The sequence below is a fragment of the Emys orbicularis genome, chromosome 9 (assembly GCF_028017835.1).
Source record: "Emys orbicularis isolate rEmyOrb1 chromosome 9, rEmyOrb1.hap1, whole genome shotgun sequence".
NCBI classification, from domain to species: Eukaryota; Metazoa; Chordata; order Testudines; family Emydidae; genus Emys; species Emys orbicularis.
In genome coordinates, this window is record NC_088691.1 from 43,702,138 (window position 1) to 43,723,668 (window position 21,531).

Below are 21,531 nucleotides of genomic sequence, written 5' to 3' on the forward strand. Positions count from 1 at the left end.
GGAGCCGGCCCTGTTCCTCGCGTGCCTTTAGGCTCCCAGCATTATTTACGGGGAGTTGGGATCCCTGGGCTGCTTTAAAATGGCTACAACAGTGCTATAGCCAGAGTCCATGTCAGGGGCCTGGTTTTCAGGGGCACTCTGCCCCCCCATCCCCAGCTGCCACTTTAGCAAAATAAGGGACGTTAAACTGGGTGGAAACAGAAAGAGGCTTCTGGGATTCCCCATGCACTGGGGAGTGCCCACTGGCATGGCACTGAACTATGGGATCTCCGCTGGCCTGATCCCAGGCCCATTTCAGGGGGTGGATCGGGGCATGGCCAGGGAGAGCTGTGTGTGAGAGCAGCCCTGAGGCTGCTCTAATTTACATCAGGGCCAGGAAGGACCCTGCACTTCCCCAGAATACATGGGACCTGATTTTCCATTACCCTGGTCATTTGCAGTAGTGCAAAGTGGGTGTCAATCACTATCGTCAGGATGGCAGCATTCACGCCCACTGTGCACAAGATGCGAGGCCATGGAGTATGAGGCCCTGAAGTACAAAGGTGGCTTAAAGCTACCATAACACCCTGTCTCAAATACAGGGACAGAGTGATGGAGAATCAGGCCCCAGGTCTCTACGTCGCTTGAGGGGTACAAATCTGGGCCTGTACCAGAGACTGGGCTACCCCAACCGTGGCAGGCATGGGAGAAGGCTAAGGAAGGAATGAGCCTTGGGAAATTAGCAGGGAGGCGGGAGAGGGCAGGCCGTGCCTGGAAAAGTGGGAACTGGGGTGGGGCTGGCAGTCCAGCAGGGGGACACTAGTGGGCCCTAAACTAAAGGCAGGCCTAGGAAGTGATGACACAATGCTGCTATGTAGGGTGAATTTGGAGTCTGTCCTGTCAGCCAGCCTGGGTTCCACATGCATCCGGGCCGGCCACACCAGCTTCCCCCTCCACAGAATTCAGTGCTTCCATTGACACTTGCCCTTTGGCATGCTGTTGTGCCCCACACCTGGACATGGATGCCGAGGTGCATGCAGCAGTCCTGCACACATGCTCCCCCCCAGCCCTGCACACACCAGCACTACACATATACACGCGCCCACCAGTTCCACAAGTGCTTGCACACAGAAGCCCTGCACAGGTACCTCAGCTCAGTCCACACACCAGCGCCCCTCCCTGCATGCATCAGCCCCACTAACACAAACACACATACCAACCCTGCTCATTTGTGTATACCACAGCCATGCACACAACCCCCCTCCTGTGCACAAGCCCCACACCCCAAAGGCGCAGCAGCCACTGCACAAGGGGAAGCTCTCAACCCCCTGCCACGAGGTTACTTGTTTTTAATCACAAGCTAAAAAGGAAGTGAGGTAACAAGACTGAGGGTGAGAAAAACATACAAACCACAGACTGCCTAGAAGAGGGGCTGGGAGACTGGCTTACGGCTGGGGGGTTAGACATGGGCTGGGCGGTTGGGGGCGTAGCATCCCTCAGGCCTGTCTGTCAGGCAGGAGCGTAGACACCAGAGAGGTGATTGCCAGGGTGCCCAGGGAGGCGGCCACCAGAGTGCCCCGTGAGAAGGGCTGTGTGTTCCTCCTCAGCCACTCGTACTCCTCCTCCAGCTGGCGTCTCTGCAGCTCTGGTCCCACGCGCTGGCGGATGGTCTCATAGTACGTGTTGAGATACTGGATCTGCAACCAGACAGGAGAAGGCCATGAGCGGTAGGTGTGATGGGCAGCTCCAGCCTGCCCCGAGAGCACCCACTCACCTGGTCCTCAGACAGGAAGCTGATGTCGATGAGGTTCCGGTCATAGGGCACCAGAGACACCACCTCGAAGGTCAGGTAGGCCTTCTCCCCTGCCCCATGCTGCAGCAGGAGAGAGAGAGTGAGGGTACTGAGCCCACCACCCTCGCCAGGCTGCTGTTTACACTCTGCCAGCCCTCCTGAGCTCTGACCTCCTCCTCCTCATGGTGTGTCATGGCCCCAGAGCCACAGCCTCGCCTATCTGCCACCACATCCCTCACTCGCTGCTGCGTGTCATGCAGTGCCTAGCTCTGTGCCACATGGTCAGTACACTGGCATGAGAGACACTCCCCCCTCCCTTGTGACCTGTGGCCAAGGGAAAGGTGCACGAAGCTAAAAACCCACACGTGGGGGTTTCTAATCCCAGCGCCTCCTCCACTGACTGGTCTCCATGCCCTTCACTACCTGCATCCTCCTCTCTCCCCCCACCAAAGCATCTCCCCATTTTGCAGATGGGACAAGGTCACTGTAGACCCCCAGTCCCAGCCCCTGGGCCAGCTGCCTTGTAAATGGCTGGGCCGGAGCAGCTCCCTGTGTGACACATTGTCCCACCCGTGGCTAGAGCTCACCGAGGTTTGTGAGGCTGCTGGTGGGCCCTGTGGTGTCACTCAAGCACTAGAGGCACAGGCTTACAGCTGCCCCGAACAGGGTGCACCTGGCTTTGCTGTCTCTGGTCACTGGAGAGGAAGGCTGGCCCAAAGGTTTGGCATTAGCCAACATGGGAGACCTGGGAGTCAATTCCCTGCCTTGCCACAGACTCCCTGTGTGACCTTGGCCATGTCCCTTAGCTGCCACTGTTACAAGCTCTGATTTGGGTGGGTCACAGCCTCTCCCCCTGCAATTAGCACCCAGGCCTCTCCCACATGTGAGCCAGTGTGGACCTCCCTCCCTTCCCTCTAGCAGTGGCAAGAAGACAGAGCATTTCCCTACTGTTGGTAACCGCTCCCCCCCCCCACACACCCAGCCCAATCGGGACAAATGGGGCATGGCTTAGTGCAGAGGCCAGTGCCTAATGGGGATGCTCAGTGTTGCTTATCTGGGGCCAGCAGACAGCCTGGCTGGAAGCAGGGCATGCAGGGCCTAGCAGAACAGCCCTTCCCTGCAGGCAAAGTAGGGGAAACTGCTCCTTCCCCTCCTTCAGCCTGGCCTCAGGGAAGGGGCCAACTGGCCAAGCCTTGCTGACCACTCATGGACAGCCAGACTCCCTGGAGCACATGTGTACAGCCAGCCCTGCAGCTCTCTCCAAGCAACTCTGTACTGGAGCTGCTCAGCGCTCAGGGACTCCAGAGCAAATGGGCTCAGGGGACAAGGAAAAGGGGGTTTCCCTGGCGGCTGGTTCTGCAGACTCCCTGGGACACATGAGTCCTGCTGGGCTCTCTCCAGCCCATGCATCGTCACCGGTATCTGACCCAGCAGGGGCATCCCCCTACATACAGCTCCAGGGAACCATCGTACAACTGGACTCCGCTATCAGCGCTGCGTGAACGGGACTAGACATCATAAGAACATAAGAACATAAGAAAGGCCGTACTGGGTCAGACCAAAGGTCCATCTAGCCCAGTATCTGTCTACCGACAGTGGCCAATGCCAGGTGCCCCAGAGGGAGTGAACCTAACATGCAATGATCAAGTGATCTCTCTCCTGCCATCCATCTCCATCCTCTGACGAACAGAGGCTAGGGACACCATTCTTACCCATCCTGGCTAATAGCCATTTATGGACTTAGCCACCATGAGTTTATCCAGTCCCCTTTTAAACATTGTTATAGTCCTAGCCTTCACAACCTCCTCAGGTAAGGAGTTCCACAAGTTGACTGTGCGCTGCGTGAAGAAGAACTTCCTTTTATTTGTTTTAAACCTGCTGCCTATTAATTTCTTTTGGTGACCCCTAGTTCTTGTATTATGGGAATAAGTAAATAACTTTTCCTTATCCACTTTCTCAACATCACTCATGATTTTATATACCTCTATCATGTCCCCCCTTAGTCTTCTCTTTTCCAAACTGAAGAGTCCTAGCCTCTTTAATCTTTCCTCATATGGGACCCTCTCTAAACCCTTAATCATTTTAGTTGCTCTTTTCTGAACCTTTTCTAGTGCTAGAATATCTTTTTTGAGGTGAGGAGACCACATCTGTACACAGTATTCGAGATGTGGGCGAACCATGGATTTATATAAGGGCAATAATATATTCTCAGTCTTATTCTCTATCCACTTTTTAATGATTCCTAACATCCTGTTTGCTTTTTTGACCGCCTCTGCACACTGCGTGGACATCTTTAGAGAACTATCCACGATAACGCCAAGATCTTTTTCCTGACTCGTTGTAGCTAAATTAGCCCCCATCATGTTGTATGTATAGTTGGGGTTATTTTTTCCAATGTGCATTACTTTACATTTATCCACATTAAATTTCATTTGCCATTTTGTTGCCCAATCACTTAGTTTTGTGAGATCTTTTTGAAGTTCTTCACAATCTGCTTTGGTCTTAACTATCTTGAGTAGTTTAGTATCATCTGCAAACTTTGCCACCTCACTGTTTACCCCTTTCTCCAGATCATTTATGAATAAATTGAATAGGATAGGTCCTAGGACTGACCCTTGGGGAACACCACTAGTTACCCCTCTCCATTCTGAGAATTTACCATTAATTCCTACCCTTTGTTCCCTGTCCTTTAACCAGTTCTCAATCCATGAAAGGACCTTCCCTTTTATTCCATGACAGCTTAATTTACGTAAGAGCCTTTGGTGAGGGACCTTGTCAAAAGCTTTCTGGAAATCTAAGTACACTATGTCCACCGGATCCCCCTTGTCCACATGTTTGTTGACCCCTTCAAAGAACTCTAATAGATTAGTAAGACACGATTTCCCTTTACAGAAACCATGTTGACTATTGCTCAAGAGTTTATGTTTTTCTATGTGTCTGACAATTTTGTTCTTTACTATTGTTTCAACTAATTTGCCCGGTACCGACGTTAGACTTACCGGTCTGTAATTGCCGGGATCACCCCTAGAGCCCTTTTTAAATATTGGCGTTACATTAGCTAACTTCCAGTCATTGGGTACCGAAGCCGATTTAAAGGACAGGTTACAAACCTTAGTTAATAGTTCCGCAGCTTCACATTTGAGTTCTTTCAGAACTCTTGGGTGAATGCCATCTGGTCCCGGTGACTTGTTAATGTTGAGTTTATCAATTAATTCCAAAACCTCCTCTAGTGATACTTCAATCTGTGACAGTTCCTCAGATTTGTCACCTACAAAAGCCAGCCCAGGTTTGGGAATCTCCCTAACATCCTCAGCCGTGAAGACTGAAGCAAAGAATCCATCAGCTCCCTCTCCGCAGCCTGTGAGTCACTGCAGTGACAGCTGGGAGCAGCTCTGGGGTGCTGTGGCTATTTTGTCAGTCATGACTTTTGGCCCTTGCCTGAGCTATGATCCCTTCACTCCCCTTCCCTTCCCAGGGTGTGCTTGTGAAAGGAGCCGTCACACCTTTCCCACTGCAGGCTCCTTCGCTGATCCCAGTCTGGGCTCTGCTGTGACCTGGCCTGGAAACAGCTCTGCTCCCTGTCCTCTTCCTTTCCTAGCTCTGACTCCTTCCAGTGCCTCGCTCCCCTTGGCCCCAGCCCAGCCCCCAGCCCAGTGAGCTGTGCTGAGGAACTGCCTTCCCAGCAGTGCAGCGTCACTGCCATGGTTCCGGTCCCACCTACATAGTGGCTCCCTTCTGGGATCCCACCATGTTCCTTTCTCCAGCTCCTGCTCCTTGCTCCCTGGCGTTGCCCCTCCGCTCACTCCCAAGCCGACTCACCCATGCCTTTCCACACCTCGCTGCCTGTCTGGGTCAAGCTTCCGGGGCTGTTTCTCCACTTCCTGTGGCTGGACGGCTGAGACAGATGTGTTTGCGTTGAGCAAGAGGTGCCTGCCCTGTCACAGCTCACTGCCTCTCCCTTCCGACGTGGTACCATTTGCCACACTTCCTACAGCCCTGTGTGGCCTGTCCTGCTCTCATACCTGGGGCTGCCAAGCCTCCATAATACCACCCAGGGGTGAGGGCTACTCCTCTCAGCTCCTGCTCTGCACACAATGTGCTCTGAGCTGTGATCGGCTCCATCCCAGCCCGTGCCGCACCCTCCACGTCCGTGCTGCAGCCTCTCCCAGGGATGCTGCCAAAGTGGCACCGAGTTCACTGATACTGGTGCAGCCCCATGTGTGGATCCCTTGTGGGGCTCACAAGACCCACGCTGACTCAGTGGCATTGGTTTAACACATGGCTTTAAAATCACCCTGTTGGCTAGCACCAGGAGACCAAATCCAGCTGGACACCTATCTGGTCTCCCTGGTGCCCTGCCTAAGGCCCCCCCACCTCAGCTGGTGGGTGCAGCGGGGCACAAGGGCTTTCATCTTGCACACATGCCACGGGGCCCCATCCCGCTTCACAGACCCCGGCACACACAGCTGGGCCCCTCTGCCCCACACAGACCCTGGCACACACTGCCGGGCCATGCTGATCCTGCAGCCAGCAAGCTGAGCTCTTTGATGATCTGGCCAAGAACATGAATAAGTCCACACTCAATCTCCTATGTGTTCAGAGATTCACAGACTCCAAGGCCAGAAGGGACCATTGTTACCATCCAGTCTGATCCCCTGTATCGCACAGGCCAGAGACCTGCCCCAGAATAATTCCTAGAGCAGATCTCTTAAACATCCCTGGCCTCACACACCCTTCCCCGAGTCATTGCTAAGCGGCTGGTAGGGAACTGTCATCAGCTGTCTCCCAGCTAAGCCCTCAAATCCCTTTGCCCTCACCCGGTCTCCAGGTCTGGCCCAGCCCTCTAGAACTGAGGGAGAAAGTGGGGGGAAGGAGGGGAAGGGAAGGTGGCTGCCGACTGATGATGCGTCAGCAAGGCCTGTCCCATCGGGGCAAGGAAGATGAGTCACCTTGGTCTGAGCTTCCACCACCAGTGCCACGTCTTCAATGCGGATTCCAAACTCACCCTCCTGGTAATAACCGGGCTCTGGGGAGCAGACACAGGGAGGCCAGTGAATCCAGAGCCCTGACAACCCTGTAACTGGGGTCTCCCACACACCCTTGGGATCACAGAGCTCCAGCTGCATGATCCCCACTTTGCCAAATACCTCCAGGCCACATGCTAGACACCAGGGCCCTGTCCCACAGCACTACCCCCCACCCCCTAGCCCTGGCAAGAGCCTAGGACTGCCATGGGAATGCATGGGGTCTGGGAGATTTCATGAAGGGCGATGCTGCCTGAGATTAGAAGGCACAAGAGCCCACGTCTCGGGGCACAGGGGTATTGGAAGTGCCCGGGGTGTGGAGGGGCGGGGGTTGTGAGGGACACACGTACCTATGGACGTGAACATCCCTTTGACCAAGGGCACGTTGTTGGACTGGAATCCCACTGGCCCTGCAGGGAGAAGATGCCAAGTTTATTTCTCCTTCTGGATGCTGGAGCAGGATGAGCCCTGAGACTGGAGACATCCACTCCCTCCTCCACAAGCAGGATCTATTGGAGAGGTGGCTGCACCTTCCACTTGCATAGGGCCTGGGGACCTGTGCTTATCGTGCATCTACCCAGAGCCCAGCATGCTTAGCAACCCTCGCTCCCTGGGACTCCCAGTTGATTCCCTCCACTGGGCCTCTCAGGCCAGCCAGGCATCCAGCAGGCTGAGCTGCCACACTGCCCAGCCATCGGTATCCTCCAGGCACCGTGATGACAGGTGCTGTGCTCCCTGGGGCCATGGCGAAGTCACTGGGCAGGTGTGGGGCATCCAGTTGCCAGCAGGGGATTGAGAATTCTTGATGGGCAGCCACCACTGGTGTAGGGCGCCTCTATCCCAGACACTGGCCGAGCAATGGGAGCAGGGAGACAGGGAGAGGCAGAGCTGTTGGCGCAGCTCCCCTGTGCCTGTCCAGTCCAAACACACAGGGGTAGGGGTGAGAGCCAAGAGGGCACAGGCCCTTGTGCTGTTTCCCTTGGGGACAGGCAACCAGCAGAGCACCTACACTCATGGACAGACAGAAAATTGCCAATGCCATGGCCAGTCCCGTGGCCGTAGTTGAGTCCAACCTCCCACAAGGCTCGGCGTGCGAAGGCCTCAACCACTCTCCCTGAAACACAAAAAGCCAAGTCCTGAGAGGAGAAGCCATGCCCATCCCCAGTGTGCCTGCCTGCGTAGCAGAATGCTAAACTATATTATACTGTTCAGCCACTGGGTGTCGCTGTGTGTGTACTACCTTGTTTAAGCTAACCTTAGCCATACCTGGCAGAGCACTAAAGGATCTTACAGTGACCAGGGCTGGTGTGTCTCTCTCTGGGAAGGAAGCTCTGTGTCCAGTCAATAGCTGGTACAGAAGCCTGACCTGCTAGTAGCAGCCCTGATGCTATGTACAGGAAGTACATGACATGGTGTCAGAAGTAAACTAATGCCAGAGAAGAACAAATAGAAGGAACAAAGCAGCAAAGATTGCAAACAGAAGGGAAAAAGGAGGAAAGGTTGCAGGATCTCATCCACATGCCATTCTTCAATGCCCCTGAGAACTTCAGCTTTGACAAATGGACAGACTGGAAGCAGTATTTTGGAAGATTTCCAATTGCTACAAATTTATTTATTAATTAATCTTTAATTTACACTGTGGGGAAGCAGGCAGAGCATATCTTTAAATCCTTTGACTTTACTGAAGCCAGTCACAAAGATGACGAAGAAAGGGCTCTGGCTATATTTGATGCATACTTTATACCTCAGCAAAATGTGGCTCATGAAAAAGCACATTTTCACCAGAGAATTCAAGGACCGGGGGAAAATGGTGGATGTTTTATAAGAGCTCTGCATGCATAGGCTGAAAACTGTGATTTTGGAACTGCAAAACATGAAAATATCAGAGACAAGCTGGTTACGGGGGTAACAGATAAAAATCTTTCACAGCAGCTACAACTGAAGATGACTAGCTGTAGCTACGGATAACAAAGCACTCTGAACTAGTCAAACAGCAGAACAAAAGGCTGGAGCATCTTCAGAAACCTGAAACTAGTTTAGACACTGTAAACAGACACCTGAGAGCACTAAAAGCCATTATCATAAAACCCCTGAGGCAAGAAGAGAGAACTCCAGAGGGATAAATTCCAGCCTGCATGCATGAGGTGTGGAAAAAGTCCTATCCCAAGAGATGATGCATGTCCAGCCAGAGGCAAAAGATTCAATACATGCACAAAATATGGACAGCACCAAAGCAGTGAAATTGAATATTCATGGCAAGACTATTGACTTTAAAATTGACTCAGGAGCTGAAGTCAGTCATCTCAGAAGGGACTTACAAAACCTGACTAGCCCTGGAGGGATTCGGAACTGCATGGGCCAGTCCCCCACAGAAACAACTTTCAAAGACAAAAGCTTTGCATTCAGAGTGCACATATGAGCAAAGGACCACAGACCAGCAGCCTTCTCAGCCGCAGCATGGCTGCCAGGATGGGCCTAGTGAAGAAGATGAAAGAACTCGACGGACTGTTTGGTGATATTGGACTTCTGAAAGGGGATCCGGTACAAATAACCTTAAGAGACCATGCTGAACCATATAGTGTACGTACAGATCGCAGGATTCCCATCCCGTTACTTCATAGAGTGGAAATCGAGTTAAAGAGAATAGAGTGGACTGGCATAAGCAAGAAAATCTCTGAATCAACGGCATGGTGTGCTCCAGTGGTGCTGGTTACAAAGAAAAATGGGGGGGAAAAATTGGTGTGACTCTTAAGAGACTCAATGAAGCAGTTAGTTGTAAGAGAAACATATATTCTCCCAACTAGGGTTACCATATTTCAGGTTTCCAAAAAGAGGACACTGCCAGAGGGGAGGTATTGGAGGGGAAGGGGGAGCTGGAGGTGGGGTACAGTTGGGGGTGCTGAAGGGGGTACCTGTGGCGGGGGTACTCACTGGAGGTGAGGGGCAGTGTTACTCCCTGTCACAGTGGCAAGGTAGTTGGCACAAGCCCAGGATGCAGCAACAGACGTCAGTCAGCCTCTCCCCAGGGCTAGGAGCCCGCCTGGGTGGGCAGGATCCAGCAGCTGTGCCTTGTAGGGGAATGGACCAATCAGCTGCAGATGCATAGGAGGGACCAATCGGACAGCAGACCAATCAAGGCTCTTTCTGAGCTGCTGCTTGCCTGCTATGCAAAACCCCCAGACATTGCCTGTTATTTTTTAAATCCCCCAGGGACAGAGAAAGGAGAATCAAAAAAGAGGCTGTATCCAGGGAAACCCGGACGTCTGGTAACCTAACTTCTAGCACTGGGTAACTTCCCCCTCAAAGTGAAAGGAGCTACAGTATTCTCCAACCTGAATGCCTCGAGCAGATTCTGGCCAGTTCCTTTAGCCAAAGGAAGTGCTAAACTGACTCCATTGATCACACCCTTTGGGGGACTTTGCTTTTGAATGTTACCTTGTGGGATTCCCAGTGCACCTGAAAGTTTCCAAAGAAAGATGGCAGAACTGCTAACAAACACAAATGGAGGTGTAGGTTTCATGGATGATATTATGGGTCTTCGATAGGAGAACACAACAAATCCCGCAACCAAGGTCTAAGCCTAATCAGTTGGTCTGGACTGAAGCTAAACAAGGAAAAGTGCATTTTTACCTACCCCAAATCAAGATTTTGGGACAGACAATAAACAAAGATGGAATCAGTCCTAGCCCTGAGAAAGTGGAACCAATTCGAGAATAGAATGCACCAACGAATGTACTGGAACTGAGACGAGTACTGGGGATGGTACATTGCCCTGGTCAATACCTACAAGACCCTTCTGCAGAAACAACCCCCCCAATTGAACTGTTAAAGTCCAACACATCTTGACTGTGGGGGCCAAACCAAGAAATTGCCTTTAAAAAGGTAAAAGAAATGATCTCAACAGCTCCAGTTCTCAAGTACTACGATGTGAACAAACTCACAATGGCCGGTGCAAATGCAAACAAGCTACAGCCTAGGTGGTGTACTATTGCCACAACATGGCTCTGAGCGGAAGCCAGTTGCATTTTGCTCTCTCACTCACAGAAGCAGAAAAATGGCAGGCATAGATTGAAAAGGAGGGCCTGGCAAGAACATGGGCATGTGAGAACTTTCTCAGATCTCTGTGTGGACTGGATTCATTTACACAGGTAACAGACCAAAACCCCCTGGGAAACCTCATCCACGGAAAAGACCTGGATCAAGCACCACTGAGATGCCAGGGCTCTTGGGTAGGTTGATCCATTTGAAAAGCCAACTCTGCCCCAGAGCATTGAATCTCAGGTTCTCCCCAGCCTTGTTCTCAGCATGGGGTACAGCCAGCAATCCCAGGGCAGGGCTGTGCCCAGCTTGGCACCTACCTGATGTTTCGGAAGGGAAGACAAGCCTGGCCAGGTCGATGTTTCCCATCAGCACTCGCGTGTATGCTTCCTGCGTGGGACAGAACGAGTCAGTGGCCACCTGCAGCACTTGTCGTGGCTGCGGTGATAGCAATGCAGGGGGGCAGGGTGTCCATGCAGACCCACAACCCCTCTTCTGCATGGCATCTGCTGGGGGTCCTGGGCCCTATGACTGCTAGCAGCTAATGGAGACTCTCCTCTAGCTAGGTGGTGGGGCCCGTGTTTCTGCAGCAGGGGAAGGTGGGCATGTTCCAGCTGGCGCCATGAAGTCTCAAGGCCCATGGAGTGTGGTGTTACCGCGGCTGTGAAGCTCAAGCTGGCTGTGGATTTGAACAGGGTGCTGTCCTGTCCTGCTGCCTCTGGGCCCTCCAGGATCTGGTGTCTGGGAGCCAAGAGATGGAAAGAGGAGAGGACCCTCATTACTGACACAGCCAGGGAGTGGGGAGCCCTTGCCATCTCCCCCACCAGAGATGCACATCAGTCCAGGACTGTGGCACACAGTGCCTGGGACCCAGCCGCAGGCCAAGGGCAAGGGGTCCACATATGGGCATGCTCAGTACCTTCTGGAAAGGGGTGGGCTCTCCCCAGTGGACAGTCCGGGTTATGTCCGTGGTTCCGTCCCTGCAGCAGAAGGAAAAGTCATAAGCATCCCCAGAAGCCGGGCCATGACCTTGTGAGCCTGGGACTCCCTGCCTGCAGAGTGCTGAGCCGGTCCCTCTGCCAGAGTGCAGAGCAGCTCCTGCCCTTCCTCCTGCCTGCTGTGGGACCAGAGGGGCACAGGGCTGGGCATGCCCTGGGGAAGGCGGCTCAGTGTAACCACCATGGTTTGCCTGTTTCTGGACATGGTTAATGCTGTTCTTGTGGGGACAGAGCTGAGGCAGCACGAACATGAGGCCAGGCCATACGCACAGATATTGTCCTCCGGAGTCCGACAGGTACATTTCATCCACAGACAACTTCCGGCTGCTGACGTTGGATGGACTGAAAGGGAAAACCCCCACAGTAACCAAGAGATTCCACTAACAACTCCAGGGGACACCCCGACAGCTGCCTCGTGTGCATGCTCATGTACACTCACATACGTGCTCACACGCTACAGCGGGCCAGTCCGAGGGCGTGGAGAGACAGATAGAAATGGGAAAGCTCTGCAGGCTGCAGGTCTCCTTCCCCTAAGAATGCCCATCTGTCCAGGTGTGTGCCCAGCCCTCCTCACCACAGCATCAGAGCACCCCACTGTGTGGCAGCAGGGCCCCCCACACGCCATGTGTGCAGCGGGGAGCTGAGGGGAGCATGGCATTCAGCTCTGAGAGGGCTACAGCTGGCTTCCCTCTCTAGGGCAGGGAGCCCCACTACCTGGGCCCAGCTCCTGGGGCAGTTCTGTCTCCTGCCCTGCTGGCTGAAAGATTCCTGGTCCCGTGGGCAGTGAGTGGGGGGGAGGTCCCGGTTGTGGAGGGTGCCAGGGCCTGTCCCAGTGGCACTGATCCCGTCCATGGAGAGGCTGCTCCATTGGTACCTGTAGTGGGCCAGCGCTGCGTTGAGCCCGCTGGCAGAGATGGTCTCGAAGCTGGCGCCCCTGCAGTGCTCCTTCTCTCTGGAAAGGAGAAAGGATCCCAGGAATGCGGGAGGGATGAGACAGTGCAACCAGGCCTCTGGGGGTGAGGAGGGGGCAGTGTGGCTGCCTCCAGGGACTGGGAGGGCAGGGGGCATGGCTGGGCCCTACAGACCCTGGAGGGGCCAGATCAAGCCCTGGGGAGGGTGCAGCTGGAGTGTGAGGAAGGGTAATCTAGCTGGGCCCTGGCACTTGGTTCTCTGGGCTCCCTCCCCCCCACCCCGCCCCCAAGCCATGCATTCCTTCTTCCTCTTGGTTCCCAGCCTGGGGGTGGTCTGGGGAAGGGAGGGCACGGCAGGCTGGGGCTCGCCCTGGCCATCTCCCCCAACACATCTCTCCTGGGGCCTGCTCTCCCCTCAGGCGGTGTACAGCTGCCAGGGAATGGAAGGGTGATCAGCCTATTTCTTCCAGCGCTCAGCTCTACGACACCATCAGACGTCAACATCCCCTCACCACTAGGGGGCGCTGTTGGCCTATATAAACCTGGCCAGTGGAATGCTGGCCATGGGCACCCTAATGCCTGCCCTCCATGCGGCGCTACCCCAACAGGGCACAGGGGTCTGCAGGAGTCCCTGTGCGGCCGTGGCCAAGCCCTGCTCACTGTGGGGGGCACCAACACAGAGCAACTCCCGCTCTGGTCACTAAGGGCTCGTGCGGAGCGTGGGCCCCAGAGCCAGATCCTGCCGCATGGGCCCATCTCCCACGAGGTCTGTGGCCCAGTCAATGTCTCATAGGGCGGGAGTGGGAATTGCCAAGCTGGAGCCCGGGCAAGGGTCACGCTCGTACTGACCTTCGTAGCTTGTCCACATAGCGAGCGCCGGAGAATTCATCCACCAACCCCTTGGGAACGTTCTTCTCCAGCCAGAGCAGGTACTGGATCACAGCCACGGCGTCCCGCACCTGGGGGCGACCCGCCGGGAGCCTGATTCTCCCAGGTGAGAGAAGCACCAGGCCCTTTCCCATGCCAGCCAGTCCCCACCCCCAGGCCAGCCCCTCTGCAGAGGGAGAGCCAGCACTTACATGGGCTGCTCTCAGCAGCGTCTGCTCCTTGGCATTCTTCACTGCCTTGGTCGTCATCACGGGGGAGTAGCTGCTTTCCACCAGCTTGTCCTGCAATGGTCAGGATGGGCCAGGTGTCAGCTGGCCAGAGGAGCGAGGCTTGCCAGCCACGCTGCCCCCGAGTGCCCTGTGCATGCTGGGAGCAGGGGGACGGCTATTCACCCGAGCTGCTGGCACACAGCAGCACAGCTAGAGCCTGTGGCGGCTCCAGGCCCTGTACGTACCACCTGGCAGAAGAACTGGCTGGTTTCTGGGGGGGGGGCAGTGGGTGGCGAGTCACACACCTGGGTCCTCTCAACCCCTCCCTTCACACACCTGGGGTCTCTCAACCCCCCTTCCCTTGCACACATGGGGCCTCTCACCCCCTCCCCACACACACCCAGGGCCTCTCAACCCTCTCCCCTCACACATCTGGGGCCTCTCACCTCCCCCCACCACACACACACCCAGGGCCTCTCAACCCCCTCCCCTCACACACCCGGGGCCTCTCATCCCGCCCTGCCCCCCCCACACACACACACCCAGGGCCTCTCAACCTCCTTCCTCTTACATACCCAAGGCTTCTCAACCCCCTCCCCTCACACACCCAGGGCCGCTCACCCCCTTCCCTTCGCACACCTGGGGCCTCTCACCCCCTCCCCTCACACACGGGGCCTCTCACCCCCACTTCCCTCGCATACCTGGGACCTAACCCCCCTCCCCTTGCACACGCAGGCACATCACTGCTGTCCCCTCCTTGCATGCCAGCTCCTTACATGGGTAATGCTACCCCTGGTGCCCCTCACACAGGCAGATTTGCCAAAGCCACGCCCAGCCCTGGGCTGGCTCGGCCTGTCCTGCAGACGCGGAAGAGAGGAGGTGGCAAAAGCCTAGCCCCTTGGTACCAGGAGAGCTGGGGCCAATGCTCACCTGGGGGATCACTCCGTAGAGCCCATAGGTCGTGTATTCCGTCCCGATCCAGACCCGGACGTCTCCCTGGGCATAGGCCTGCACGCTGGCTCGCACCTGGTCATACTCCTCCACCTGCACGCACAGGGGCCCCGGGCACTGTGCGCTCAAGGACTGCAGCGCCTCTGTGCTCAGGCGGTTCCTGTCCACAAACAGACTGGGGGGAAGGAGCTCAGCTCAGCTGGGCTCAGCTGCGGCCCCCACCACTGTCCAGATTGGGGATGTGGGGCCAGTCCTTGGAGGATTCACGGGCTCAGAGGGGATGGGGCAGCTAGTACGGTCCCTGGGGGACGTGCTGGGGCTCAGAGGAGCTGGGGGAGCCAGCCTGATCCCTGGGGGGACACTCTGGGTTTCAGAGGGGCTGGGGGAGCTGGAGGCCAGTAACGAGGGATGTGCTGGGGCTCAGAGGGGCTGGGAGAGCCAGCCCAGGCCCCAGGGGATGTGCTGGGGATGGGGAACTGCTCTGTACCTGATGTCTGATGTGGTCAGCAGTGCGTAGGAGAAGAAGACAGGGTTGTACGAGATGTCATCTCCTCGGAGATTGAAGAGCCCTGTAGGAACAAAGGTGTTATAGACCCTTCCTTGCACACCAGGTTGCCTGCCCTGCCCTGGCCTAGCGTCGCTCCCCGCTGGGTTCCTGGGGCAGTGCTGGCAGAGGGTATGGGCACGAAGTGACACTAGAGTGGTGCCATCGGTCAGGACCAGCACAAGGGGCCCAGATCTCACCCCTGTAACATTGAACAGCCAGGCCAGGCAGGCAGTCTCGGCTTGCTGTGGGATGCCCAGCAGGGAAGCTGCTCTGAGTGGTGCTGAGGGCATTGGAGCAGTGTTGGGGGGCTGGGAGGGTCTGAGGGGTGCTGGGGGCAGTGGGGGGCTGTTGGGGGGCTGGGAGGATCTGAGGGGTGTTGAGGGGACTGGGGGGGTCTGTTGGGGGGCTGGGAGGGTCTGAGTGGTGCTAAGGGCCCTGGGGGGACTGTTGAGTGCTGGGAGTGGCTGAGGGTTGCTGAAGGCATAGGGGGCTGTTGGGGGGCTGGGAGTGGCTGAGGGGTGTGGAGGGCACTGGGGGGCTGTTGGGGGGCTGGGAGGGTCTGAGTGGCGCTGAGAGCAATGGGGGGCTGTTGGGGGGCTGGGAGGGTCTGAGGAGCGCTGAGGGCAGTGGGGGACTGTTGGGGGGCTGGGAGGGTATGAGGAGCGCTGAGGGCAGTGGGGGGTGTTGGGGGGCTGAGGGGTGCTGAGGGCACTGGAGGGGCTGTTGGGGACTGGGAGGGTCTGAGGGGTGTTGAGGGCCCTGGGGGGCTGTTGGGGGGCTGAGCGGGTCTGAGTGGTGCTGAGGGCACTGGGGGGGTCTGTTGGGGGGCTGGGAGGGTCTGAGTGGTGCTAAGGGCCCTGGGGGGGACTGTTGGGTGCTGGGAGTGGCTGAGGGTTGCTGAAGGCACCGGGGGGCTGTTGAGGGGCTGGGAGTGGCTGAGGGGTGTGGCGGGCACTGGGGGGCTGTTGGGGGGCTGGGAGGGTCTGAGTGGCGCTGAGAGCTGTGGGGGGCTGTTGGGGTGCTGGGAGGGTCTGAGGAGCGCTGAGGGCAGTGGGGGACTGTTGGGGGGCTGGGAGGGTATGAGGAGCGCTGAGGGCAGTGGGGGGTGTTGGGGGCTGAAGGGTGCTGAGGGCACTGGAGGGGCTGTTGGAGACTGGGAGGGTCTGAGGGGTGTTGAGGGCACTGGGGGGCTGTTGGGGACTGGGAGGCTCTGAGTGGTGCTGAGGGCACTGGGGGGGGGGCTGTTGGGATGCTGGGAGGGTCTGAGGGCCCTGGGGGGGGGGGCTGTTGGGATGCTGGGAAGGGCTGAGGGGTGTTGAGGGCACTGGGGGGTTGTTGGGGGGCTAGCAGGGGTTATGGGGTGCTAAGGGAACTGGGGATGCTCTTGGGGGTGCTGGGAGGGTCTGAGGGGCACTGAGGGCACTGGCGGGGCTGCTGGGGGCCTGGGACACCGGGGCTGCCAGCGAGAAGCCAGGGGTGTGGGCTGAGGCCATGGTAGGGGGGTGCAGTGGCAGGATGGTCCTGGGCTGCAGCGCTCACAGGCCGTCTCCTCCAGAGCTGACAGCAACACGGCTGTGGGGCTCCTGGAGTGCTTCTCCATCTGGCTCCGGATCCCGGACACTTTCTCCTGCCAGGTGCTGCCTGAAAGGACAGTGGGGGTCAGGCATGAGAGTCAGGTACATGCAGGGCCCCCTTATGAGCCCCTGGCCCATCCCTGCTGGGCTGGAGGGCATTCGTTCCTCCAAAGCTCTCTCCGTAGCCTCCCATAAATGCTGTGCCCTCAGCGAACAAGCCAAGGACGTCCCTGCCTGACCCAGCCCAGCCAGACTCCTCCAGGGGAGCCCAAAACATCTGGAGAGCTCCGGGGAGCACAGGCACCTCCCTGGGGCCAGCTGTGTGCGTGGCACTCAGACTTCTACCCTCCATCAGCATGAACAGGTACACCCTGCTGACATCCCGGCATGCCCGGCAGCACACAGGTGATCGCTCTCCAGTGTCACCAGCAGGGGGTGCCAGAGAATGGGCTCATGTGCCACGCCCACCCGCAAGGAGCGAGTACCGACCCGTGAAGGTCTCTGGCAGGAGGTAGATCTTGCTGGTGGGCGAAGGAGGCCGCTGCGTGCCCCACACCAGGTCCACAAGGTTGTCCTCGATGGGAACCAGGGTCCTGCTGGAACCCTGCAGAACGCGGGCGTAACTGTTCCAGAGATCTGAAAAGGGATGCAGCTGTCGGTTAGGCTCTGAGATATGGTCAGTCTGCTGCGCCCTCCCCAGGCACTGCTCCGGCCAAGGCTTCAGGGGTGAGAGCCAGGGCAATGGGAGCTGGGCTGCAGTATCAGGCCCTCCACCCCCTGTCCTAGGCCTTAGGGGCAGGTACTGTGGAGTGGAATGGGGGGATGGATGCTTGGCTCCTCAGGGCAGGTAGGAGATGCAGGGAGCAGGGGCGATACCAATGGAGAAGAGGAAGGGATCCAGTCCAATGTTCTCGCCAGCGGGAATCTCCTGGAGCAGCCACTCGCCGATGGAATCAGTCCAGACTGCAAGACAGGGCACAGCATAGTGGCACACGGGTTCTGGGGGCGGGGGGAGACGGGCAGGCAGGGAAGGGAGAGCAGGGCCAGGCATGGAGAGCTCAGGTGGCTCGTGTGTGGCACACCTGGAGAAAGGCTCACAGGTCCATAGCTGCTGGGCTGCCAACCTGGCTCTGCCAGGAGCCCAGGGCTCTGAGTCACTGCCAGACTGGCAGCCTCATGGTACCAGAGGCTGCTGTGTACCAGGCCGGGTTTTCCTGGAGCTCTGGAGACCAGGGCTCCCCAGTGAGAGGCTGGGACTCCCCAGCGCTAGGCACTCATGGCAGCGGCTGGGCACAGAAAGGCTGCTGAGGCCCTGAGACTGAGGGCGGCTCTGGGACTGGAGTGGGCAGCAGAGGTCGGGCTTGGCACAATCTCCCTGCCCATCGTAGCTACTGACCTATCTTCTGTAGCTCCCAGTTGCAGTCCATCTGGCGCTCAGCCTGGGTCCAGTACCGACTGTCTGTCCACAGAGCCGCCTTCTTTGTCGTCACCACCCCCGTCCCTGAGACGGGAGAGGAGAAGGCTCATTAGCCCGGCCTTTGCAGACACCACCTTGCAGTGGTGCCAGTTGGGGGGGGCTGTGGGGAGGGAATGCCCCTTCCAAGGGGGTTGAGGGAGGACCCAGTGGGCGCCCTGTTGTGGGGGTGGGGCCCGGAATTTGCTCCCCCAAGGAGTCTGTGAATTGGTGCCACTGGCAGGCACGTCTCACTGCCCCTTCCCTCCCAGAGGGGCTCTTGTCAGGACAGTTGCTGGGGGCGGGCGACTCAAGCAGGGACCCGTTAGCCCCAGTGCCTAGTGCATCACTTGCCCTCTTGCTAATGCAGGGAGGGGCTTGCGTGGCACTGCACGCTGGCCTGTTCTGCAGCTTCGCACAGAACAAATGACCCATCTTCCCAGTCTGCCTCTGCGGCGATGGCAGGGGGCAGCAGGATGGTGCCATATGCCAAGAGCTGGCGGGCGCAGATCGCAGACCCATAGCCCTGGAAGGGACCTCAAGGGGTCATCTACCCCCTCCCCCTGCGTGGGCTTCCCCTTGCTGGGACTCCCACCTGTCTCCAGGGCAACAGGGACATGGGAAGCACCCATGTGCTCACCAGCCCCCAGGGCTCCTTGCCCCGCACCAGCACATGCCCCCCTCACAGTGAGTGATGCTGTAACCTCAGTGCAGTGAGCCTGACAGGGGAGCCTGTTCCCGCGGTTCTGCCTGCTGCCCATCAGTGCCCGTCCTCAGCCCCCTTCCTCCTCCAGACACCGCCCAGCCAGGTGGCAGCAAGACAGCTGGTTCCAGGAGGTCCCCCATAGCCTCAGCAGTGCATGGGCTGGCTTCCCCTCGGCAGCTCGGAGCCCCTCTCTGGCTAACAAGGAGTGCAAGGGATGGCCGACCCAGGGTCTGTATGCTATGGAGGGGGCAGGTCTGACCAGAGCTAGGTCTCCCCCCTCCCCCCCCCCCCCCCCCGGCTGGGACGCAGTCAGCTGGAGAGCTTGGGGCCTGGTTACTTCGTGTCCTGGGCGTGGAAATGGCCCCCCTGCGGGTCAGGGAGAGAGCACACAGGTAGAGGCGCCTTGTTCGGAGGGGGTGCTGTGAGGGGATGGGCCCACCAGGGGCATAATGAGGGTGCAGCCTGGCTAGAGGGCCCTTGGTAGGGGGATCCACAAGTGGGGGGCGGGGAAGGTGAACGGGAACTCAGACAGGCTGTGGGGACGCGCTCACCTGCAGATCCCGTGAAGCTGCTAATCCACGCCAGCCGTGCATCCCGCTCAGCAATGTACTCGCTCTGGGACACAGAGAGACATGCCATGACAGCGCATGCCTGCCCCCTCCCCCCTGCAGAGACACGCCATCACAGCGCACGCCTACCCACCCCATGCAGAGACACACCATCACAGCGCACGCCTACCCCCCACGCAGAGACACGCCATCCCAGTGCACGCCTGCCGCCGCACGCAGAGACTCGCCATCACAGCGCACGCCTGCCCCCTCATGCAGAGACACACCATCACAGCGCATGCCTGCCCCCACCTCCACTCAGAGACACGCCATCACGGTGTATGTCTCCCCCCCCCCCCCCGCACGCAGAGACACGCCATCACAGCGCACGCCTGTCCCCACCCCCACGCAGAGACACGCCATCACGGCACACGTCTTCCCCCCCCCACGCAGAGACACGCCATCCCAGTGCACACCTGCCCCCCCATGCAGAGACACACCATCAGGGCGCACGCCTGCCCCCCCCCGTGATGTACTGGGGATTTTCCCTTGTTAATGTTGTATGTGAACCTAAGTGAGTCATACTGTTGTGCATGAATGCTGTGTGTGCCTCAGTTTCCCTGTGTATTGCACCAATGTCTAGGTCAGAGGTGGGCAAAGTACGGCACGCGGGCCACATCCAGCCCGCGGGACCATCCTGCCTGGCTCCTGAGCTCCCGGCCGGGGAGGCTCGCCCCCGGCCCCTCCCCTGCTGTTCCCCCTCCCCTGCAGCCTCAGCTCACTGTGCCGCTGGGCAGCTCAGCACCGGCGCACTCCCCCCGCGGGGGTGGGGGCAGGGGAGAGCAGGGAGGGAGCCTCACCCACAGCCTCAGGGGAGCAGGCGGGAGGTGCGGGTGGCAGGAGCGCAGCGAACGCAGGTGGAGGACTCAGGAGGAGCACTGGGCGGCCGCGCAGCCGGACGGAGAGAAGCAGTATGGCTGCCCCTGCTCCTCCTGAGTCCTCCTCCCATGTTTGCAGGGCCACATTCCGAAAGGGGCTGGGTGTGTGTGTTTGGACAGGGGGTGGGATCCCAGGGGGGCGGTAAGGGGCAGGGGGTCCCAGGAGGGGGCGGTCAGGGGACAGGGAGGGGGGGTTGGATAGGGGGTGGGGTCCCGGGGGGCAGTTAGGGGCAGGGGGTCCCAGGAGATGGCGGTCAGGGGACAGGGAGGGGGGGTTAGATAGGGGGTGGGAGTCCCGGGGGGCCTGTCGGGGGCGGGGATGTGGATAGGGGTCAGGGGGGCAGTCAGGGAACTGGGAACAGCGGGGTTGGATAGGGGAGGCGGTTAGGGGCGGGGGGGTCCAGGGAGGGGGCAGTCATGGGACAAGGAGCAGGGGGGTTGGATGGGTTGGGGGTTCTGAGGGGGGCAGTCGGGGGCGGGAAGTGGGAGGGGGCGGATAGGGGGCCGGGGCCAGGCTGTTTGGGGAGGCACAGCCTTCCCTACCCAGCCCTCCATACCGTTTCACAACCCCGATGTGGCCCTCAGGTCAAAAAGTTTGCCCACCCCTGGTCTAGGTGGTGGGAATAAGGGTGTGTGTGACTTTTGCGGGGGCTGCTCCGGTTGCCTGCACGGATGCAATGGCTGCCCTTCGTAACCTGAGACCCACGGGGGGGGGGGGGGGGGGGGAAATGCGACCAGGTGACTCTTGGCCCGGGAAGCGAAACAAAGGCCATAGGCGGAGCAACGGGCAGGGCAGGGGCCAGGCAGCTGGAAGCGAGTCAGTCACTGATTTCTGTGCTAACAAGTTCTGTCCTACGCTGTATTCCTGTCGACTAATAAACCTTCTGTTTTACGCTGGCTGAGAGTTACTGCTGACTGCGGAGTTGGGGTGCAGGGCCCTCTGGCTTCCCCAGGAGCCCTGCTCGGGTGGACTCG

General features: G+C 58.2%; 1 protein-coding gene across 1 annotated transcript in view; it reads right to left on the minus strand.

Moving 5' to 3' along the window:
* Positions 1-1,475: 1,475 nt before the first annotated feature.
* XPNPEP2 (X-prolyl aminopeptidase 2) overlaps positions 1,476-21,531 on the minus strand; it is a 31,274-nt gene continuing 11,218 nt past the window's right edge. Inside the window, exons 4-21 of the mRNA XM_065410980.1 lie at positions 19,622-19,685; positions 18,308-18,412; positions 17,788-17,874; positions 17,401-17,547; positions 16,877-16,978; positions 15,278-15,359; positions 14,770-14,965; positions 13,822-13,911; positions 13,592-13,701; positions 12,706-12,783; positions 12,102-12,173; positions 11,753-11,813; positions 11,154-11,223; positions 7,805-7,909; positions 7,146-7,205; positions 6,721-6,797; positions 1,754-1,852; positions 1,476-1,676 (exon numbers count right to left, since the gene is read on the minus strand). Of these exons, the coding sequence (XP_065267052.1) occupies positions 1,476-1,676; positions 1,754-1,852; positions 6,721-6,797; positions 7,146-7,205; positions 7,805-7,909; positions 11,154-11,223; positions 11,753-11,813; positions 12,102-12,173; positions 12,706-12,783; positions 13,592-13,701; positions 13,822-13,911; positions 14,770-14,965; positions 15,278-15,359; positions 16,877-16,978; positions 17,401-17,547; positions 17,788-17,874; positions 18,308-18,412; positions 19,622-19,685 (1,806 nt within the window). The remainder of the gene's footprint in view (positions 1,677-1,753; positions 1,853-6,720; positions 6,798-7,145; positions 7,206-7,804; positions 7,910-11,153; positions 11,224-11,752; positions 11,814-12,101; positions 12,174-12,705; positions 12,784-13,591; positions 13,702-13,821; positions 13,912-14,769; positions 14,966-15,277; positions 15,360-16,876; positions 16,979-17,400; positions 17,548-17,787; positions 17,875-18,307; positions 18,413-19,621; positions 19,686-21,531) is intronic.